This window comes from Lissotriton vulgaris, chromosome 7 (assembly GCF_964263255.1).
Source record: "Lissotriton vulgaris chromosome 7, aLisVul1.2, whole genome shotgun sequence".
NCBI lineage: Eukaryota > Metazoa > Chordata > Amphibia > Caudata > Salamandridae > Lissotriton > Lissotriton vulgaris.
The window spans coordinates 1,279,206,231-1,279,213,926 of NC_141695.1; the positions used below are offsets into that span (position 1 = coordinate 1,279,206,231).

Below are 7,696 nucleotides of genomic sequence, written 5' to 3' on the forward strand. Positions count from 1 at the left end.
TCATCTATTCATTCTTTTATCCACCATTGAATCTTTCACCATTCCATCTATCCATTGGCCATTCTATCCATTCATCCATCCATCTGTTCACACTTTCATTTTATATGCATCCATCCATCATTTAACTAGCCCATCCATCAATAAATCCTTTCATCCATCATTTTATTTAAATCCATCCTTTCATCCCTTATCCATCCTCTCAGATTTCCATTTAGTGTGCCATCCCTCCATTCTCTCAGATTTCCATTTACTCTGTGAATATTTCATCCATCCATCTATCCACCCATCCATCCATCCTCTGATTTCCATTTATTCTGCCATAATTTTACACACCCTCTCACATTTCTCTTTGCACTTCCATTCTTTCCCCCACCCATCCATCCATCGTTTCAGATTTCCAGTTACTCTCCCATCCTTTCATCCACCCATCTACCTCTCACCATACCATAGCCTTTCTCTCATCCATCTATCCCCTCACATATTATCAACCTTTTTGCCCACTCATCCATACTATCACCTACCCAGCCATTGTTCACCCATTTATCATCCTTTCAGTGACTCATCTATCCTTTCACCCACTGATCCCTCCAGCTTTTCGTCCACCCACCCTTTCACCCACTCATCCATCCATCTTCTACGATTTCCATTTACTCTTATCATCCTTCCATCCAGCCATCCATTCACCCACTCTTCACCTATCCTTCCACCTACTCATCCATCCTTTCACCCACTCCTTCATCCTTTTACCCACCCATCCAGCCTTTTACCCACTTCCATTTCACCCTCTCCTCCATAAATCCTTTCACTCACTCGTCCATCCTTCTTTTGCTTTTCTGTCAACCCATCTTTCTCTCTTCCTTTTAGCATTAACTATGAGCCTTTATCTGGTAAGTGGAAGGCAAAGGCGGGCTAGTCTTAGGTGCCAGGTGCTTAGGTGCCAGGGGTGGGCTTAGGTTTTCAGGACTGAGATTGGGTTTAAAGTATTGGGTTTGTTGTCTTGGGGCTTCTTTTTTAAGGGTCGATATTGAACAAATGAGTTTGGTTTGTTCAGTTGAGTTTAGTGTTCTAGAGGCTCAGGTTCAAGCACTGGCTTGGGAATGTAGGGGCGGCCCTGGGATTGTTGGCCTGGGCATTAGCTTGTAGCATTAGGCCTGGGCTTGTAGGGATGTGCTTGTGCTTGTACGGTTTTGTAGAGCTGTGCTTTGGGTTTGAAGTGTGATGCTTTGGGTTTGCGGTTTTTGGTTGGCTTTGTGAGACTAGGTTTGAGCTTTTTGTTCTATGTTTGCAGGACTGATTAGTTTCTTACATCTTGAATTGTTTTTTTGTGTATGAGTTGGGTCTACAAGTTTGTGTTTGTAAAGTCAGGCTTTGTTTTATAGGTTTGCCTTTGTAGGGCATAACCTGAGTGTTCAATGCTCCACTTATGTTTATAGATTTTGGCTTGTGATTGCAGTTTGGTTTTTTAGGGCTTGACTTTGGTTTGTAGGTTAGGTTTTGTTGGGTGGAACTTACGTTTGTAGGCACAGCTTAAGTTTGTCTGTTTAGGTTTGGCCTGCTGGACTGGGGTTTGAAGGTATAAGCTAGAGTTAATAGGACTGGGTTTTTAGGTTTGGATTTATAGGACCAAGCTTAGGTATGGATTTCTATTTATAGGGCTGGGCTTGGCTTTGTAGTTTAGGGTTTGCAGGGTTGGGGGTGCATGGCTAGTTTGTGCTTGCAGATATTACCTTTGATTTACAAGCTTGCGATTGGGATCAGAAGTAGCTAAATCTTGAGCTTGGAGGATTATGCAAGGAATTGTAGGGCTAGTAGGTTTAGGCTTGGTCTGTGATATTTCTGAAGTGAAGTAGGTTGCGCTTAAACTCATATATAGCTAACTTCTCCCACTAGGAAGTGGTAAGTGAAAAACCACGCCAGACAACATGAGGAAAATATACTAAATCTCTTTATTGATGTCACGATTTGTCACACTTTGACAGATGTTTCCTTGAATTGTGCCATAGGCAACCACTGCACATTGACCTCAGACTGCTGCTTGTTAGCTGTGTGCTGGGAGCTTTAGTGGTAGTGCTTGGACAGAGCAGCACAGGACACAGCCAGGAATTTTTCCCATGCCGCTTGGACATCAACTGTGAAAGCTGGTCCCAGCTTGCGGGCTAAGGTGATCACCAGACAATTTGCCAGGAGCTGATGGAGGAAATACAAGTCATTAGTGAGGGTGTCAACTCTAGAGAAGTCTGTTGAACAGAAACTGACATGAAAAGAGAAAAAGACACCCACCCCCCACACACACATTATATGTTATAAAAATGTGTAGATTGGCTCCAAAGTTTGTAGACAGTGCGAAAAACCCCTGTAATCTTTATATAAACACTTTGCTTTCCTTGTATTACGTTCTTATGTTAGAACTCATCTGTAATAAGATGTCAAGTCGCCAGTAATTGTTTACTACTTCAATTCGATCTCATGCGTGATCAGATATTTTGTGTCTACATGTGTTCATGCACTATACAAAAGTCACACTTATGTGCTTTTTTATTGGTTGCTTTTGGGCATCATTCCTTAGAGGTGGTCCCTCCTTCACTGGAGGGCAGTCACAAACATGTGTCCTTTCTTTCTGTCTGGGCAGTACTCGGGAGGTGGAAGATCTGACACTGTCAGACCTCATATCTAGGCGTCAGACTTCAGTGCTTACTGTTGTCAGTGTCCTCAAGGGCATGCTCCCTCCCAAGCTAGGGACAATATTTGGTCCAATTTGGGGCATCATCTCTCTCTCCCTTCCTGGAATATCAGACCTCAGTGATGACACCAAGGGCCTATGGTGGGGTACAGGGCTTAGTTTGAGCTGGTGGTTTCCGGTGCTAGGCACTGGTACTTAATCAGGACTTATGGCAGCCAGCCACATGGTGGCGCTGTTTGTTCAATTTTTGATGAACGCAACAAAAGTTGTTAAAAGGACTAATGCCTGCAACCCAAAGCTATAAAAATAGCTAGGGTGGCAGGTATTATTCATTTTTAATATATAAAACGTCTAAATTATCATTATTAGCACAATGGCTGGTACAAGCTGCTTTGGACTGCTGACAAGGGCCCTGGCACTTATTTCTTTTCAAATGACGTGCTAGTGGGGTAGTTTCTTTTCTCCCTCACTCTGGTTTAAATCCTCTATGGTCTATTCCCTCACAGCTGGTGATTTTATCGAACCCTTCTCTCCTTACCGTGAAGTTCTGGGGGTCCACATGGAGTACGTCTGCGTGCATCTCGCTCAGGTGGGCCAGTGTCTTCTTGATGTCATCAATGTGTTTGACGGCCTCTCCGAGGGCAGACAGGACCTTCTTGCCGTGGGCCTTGACCTTGGGATTGGCAAGGATGGCGACTGCGTTGGAAAGGTCCCCGAAGGTCGAGAAGTACCTCTGGGTCCAGGGGAAGACGATCAGCACCCTGCCAGAGGGAGAAAAAAAGCGTCAAAAGAGTAGCTCACCTCTGGGAAGTTCTGTTAGTTAGTAATTAATTTGGCTGGGAGAGAAAAGAAAACACTGGAACTGAGACCCATGGATAATACAACATAAGCAATGAAAGAAATTGAGGAAAAACAAGAAGGGGATAAAACAAAAGATGGAATGGAAGAAACAGAGGGGATGGGGAGAAGAAAGGAAGGAGGAGGGGAAGAAAGCAAGGAAGAGAGCAAATACATGAAGGAAGAAAAGAAGAAAGGAAGGGAGGATAGAAAAAAGAATGAATAAAGGGATGGAAAAGGAAAGAAATAAAAAATACAAAGGAAAAAAGGAACAAAAGAAAGGAAGAAAACAAAAAAAGTTTGAAAGGAATGAAGAGAAAAATTTACGAGAGGATGAAGGGAGGAAGCAAAAAAGGGAAGACAGAGTTTAATGGAGGAAGAATTAAGGAAAGAAAGATGGAAAATAGATCAATAAACCTAAAACATAATGAAAGAAAGAAAGGACAAAAGGAAGAGAGAAAATAAGACAGAAAGGGAAAAACAAAAGAAGAAAGGAAAGGAACAAGGATAAAAAGTAAGAAATGAAGTAAGAAGAGGATTAGAAGGACAGTAAGAAAACAGAATGGAAAAAGAATCAAAAGAAGAAAGAGAAATAGAGGAGAAAGTACGACAAAATATAGCAACAACAGAAAAGAAACAAAGACAAATAAGGGATGAAGAGAAAGGAAGAAGGTAGGGTGATGGAAAACTAAGAATATAAAGATTGGGAAGGAAAAAAGTGTGAAAAAAGAATAAGTGGAAAAAAAGAAGAAAGAAGAAAGAGAGAATGCAGAAAGAAGAATAAAAGGATAAATAGAAGAAAGAAAGAGAGCGAGAGTAAAGAAAGAAGACAGTAAGAATTATTATATTGGTCATCCCTAGTTGTAGCCCATTAATTATGCGGCCACCCAGTGCATATTGTCAGCTTGGCATTATCTAAACCAACCCTTGTTATGGTGGTAGCTTTCTCTAGTAAAGGGCGTCTGATCACTATCCTGGCATAAGTTGTGGATTTGTTAAATGTAATTACTACCTCCAGCCTATGATGTGCACCCCTGGGATATGTTTGCAGTACATGGTTATATATGGCAGATTATAGTCTCAAGGGGGCAGTAGTGCATGTGAGTTTTCGAGTACTAACTTTTTGGGTTTTCTAAAAATGAAAAGATGGTATTTGCCTGAATGCAAGTTATTTTACAAAATGTACACCTTTTGTCCTGTGGGAATCGACTTTATTTACTGAAATGAGGAGCTCGCATTTGGTGACAAAATGCGTGCTTGTTGTCTTTTGAAGGAAGTGTGAATTTGCGGATTCGGGTCAAAATTATTGTATATATATATGTATATATATATATATATATATATATATATATATATATATATATATATATATATATATATATATATATATATATATATATATATATATATATATGTATATATATATGTATATATATGTATATATATATATATATATATATATATATATATATATATATATATATATATATATATATATATAATAAATGTTAAGGTATTATTTGAGTGGTAATTCATGTAGAATTGAGGGTACGTCTTATTGATGACATTTACTTGTTCCAGCGGACGCTTGCTGCTATGACTGTTAATTCATAATTTATTTAGAGGTATTTCCTAATTTATGTTGCTGAAGCTTTTTATGATGTCATTTGCCCAGACGTGATAGAAAATCAAGTTTGAAAGGGCAAGATGAGAAACTGAAAGGGGGCAGAAGGTGGAATCGAAATCAGATGGTGTATACATCTTCAAATTGAATACCTAGATTACTCAAACTGCCTCTACATCCAAATGCTTTCAACAGTTTTTCTGATGAAAAATGCGTTGTTTTGCTTCCCGTTTTACCAATATTTTTTGTAATGACTTTGCTAGCGCACCTGGGACGGATTTGTCTTCTCATGCAGACCATCAACGTTCTGCAATATTTAATGAGCATTCCTTCAGATTTTGAGATACATGTTATGTTTTTTTTTCTTTTTGCCAATCTATTTGAAACTTGTTGTACAATTTCTAATATAGATCAATTTTCTGAAAAATTTCATCTGGGAATCCATCCTTTGGAACCTTCCCTACAGCCCTGCAGAAGTGTCCTTTAGTAGAAAATATTTGATCTCTTTAGATTTTTCATGAATGTTCATTCACAATTGTCGGTAGACTTGTAATCCATTTGTATTCTTCAATTACGATTTAGCATGGACCATCTCATCAATTTTTTTCATGATTCCTGCAACCCATGTTGGCATGGATAGACTAGTCTGCTCTTTGCCATTCAGGAAATGGTTATACGCAGTGTATGTTATGTTTCTTCCTATGTCCTTGCACACTACCTGGACACAGGCACATGTGATGAAAATAGAAGAATTGTAACTGCTCTGCATAATGACAAATGGAATCTTTTGCTACACTAAGGATAATTACATTTTGACAAGAGGAGTCCCTTTTCGATTCTATGGGGTTCCAAATGCATATTTCCATTAGCCATTGTTTACCGTTCCCAGCAAACAAATGGTCGCATGGCAGATGGGGGAAAGGAGGCATGAGTGAAACTGTTTCTCTTCATGCTGTACCACATACAGATACTCAAAATGCCTCACTATGTTACTGACTCGAATGCTTTTCAATAAAGAAGAGTTTTCTTTCTAACAGCACCACCTGTGAAAATATCAGTTGCTACGTCATCGTGGTGAGATAGCTGAGCGCCATTTCTAAGCATTAGGCTGCCGTGGGTTCCTCTCCGGCTTGGCCAACCTCAAAGCCAATATTCTAAATTCTACACCCTGATGCTCTCTTGTTATATCTCCAAAACACTTGCTAGGAATGACCATTGCAACCAACATTCATCTCGTCAAACCTAAAAGCAGATATGAAAACACAGAAAGTGTGGCTTTAAACCAATATTACCTTGCATTGTCTTGCAAAAATGTCCCCAAGTGAGTATCATTTATAGGCATGCATAATTTCTGTATTGTACAGCAATGGGAAGCAGAAAGAATTTAAAAACATGTACAATATTTTTTTTTCGTACCTGGCCAGGGTCTCGTGCCCCTCACATTCCACATTCACCGACTTCCACACGGAGGCGATGGCGGCCTTCTCTTCGGCTGTCCAGTGAACCATCTTTGCTTCTGATGCTGGGCGAGCGTGGGGCTGGCTGAGTCAGTTTCGGCTTCCGGAAGCTGCGTCTGCTGGGTGGCTGGGAGACCCTCAGAGATTTATAGGGACCGCTGCCAGGCCCACCCTGGGCCCTGGTTCTGCTGAGTCATGCCAAACCCACTTATCTCCTCTGCCAGATCACTGCACTGGCATGACCACCGCCTTCTTGACGTTTTTTTTAAACAACGACAGGCATGTTATTTTCAAATTTTAATTATATAAATTCAATTCAATTGCTTTTATTCGATCTTCCAAAGGCAGATCATAAAAGATACACACAATACAAATAAACCAACTACATGGTATACACAAGTGTTAAAAAGTAACGGCCACATATTTAAAAACGATATAAATCATTGTGCAAATTTACGGTTATTAGAGTTACAGTCCGTAAAATAAAGTTCCAGGGGCGTCAAGTCTGGTATAGTAATAAGACATGTAGATTATAAACAATCACATTTTAGCAAGAAACTATTGTTTATGTTGGTTCGCATTGAATAAAGTGACAGTGCAGAAGTTCTGATTCCAGGGGCATCATAGCTAATGTAGCAAGGTGCCTAGTGAATAAAAGCTGGGAGCAGCAATATACACTTAAAAATGCAAGGTCAATGATTATTTATAAAGGAGAATGTAAAGGCTTTTTTAAAATCAAAACAGCAAACTCCTTTTTGCTAAAGTGCACTTAAAAAAACTAGCAACTGCATAGCAAACATTACAATCGTTAAGTTGTAATAAATAGAAGCAGCGGCTTTGCACTTGGAGAATTTTTGTCTGAGCAATAACAGTAATGAAAACTTCCTAGTGTACGGCAGATAAAATTGACAAAAGAAAACAAAATGTAAAATGGTGTGGCTAGATTGTTCATCACTTGGGCAAATGGCAATAGTGTCTGAGGAGTACTGACCTAAGGCAAAACATATTAACCAGCGAAAGGAACCTAGCCTAAATCTTGCCAACAGTGTTCTTTCATTAAAGTTGGTCATGTATATTAAATACAGGGCAATTGTTGGA

At 39.7% G+C, this 7,696-nt stretch overlaps 1 protein-coding gene across 1 annotated transcript; it reads right to left on the reverse strand.

Moving 5' to 3' along the window:
* Positions 1–1,927: 1,927 nt before the first annotated feature.
* Positions 1,928–6,724, reverse strand: LOC147703402 (hemoglobin subunit beta-2-like). The gene is made up of 3 exons (XM_086931837.1): positions 6,558–6,724; positions 3,219–3,441; positions 1,928–2,187 (listed from the first exon to the last, which is right to left on the reverse strand). The coding sequence occupies exons 1-3, from the start codon at positions 6,647–6,649 to the stop codon at positions 2,059–2,061; spliced, it is 444 nt and encodes a 147-aa protein (XP_086787963.1). The 5' UTR covers positions 6,650–6,724; the 3' UTR covers positions 1,928–2,058.
* Between the last annotated feature and the right edge of the window lie 972 nt (positions 6,725–7,696).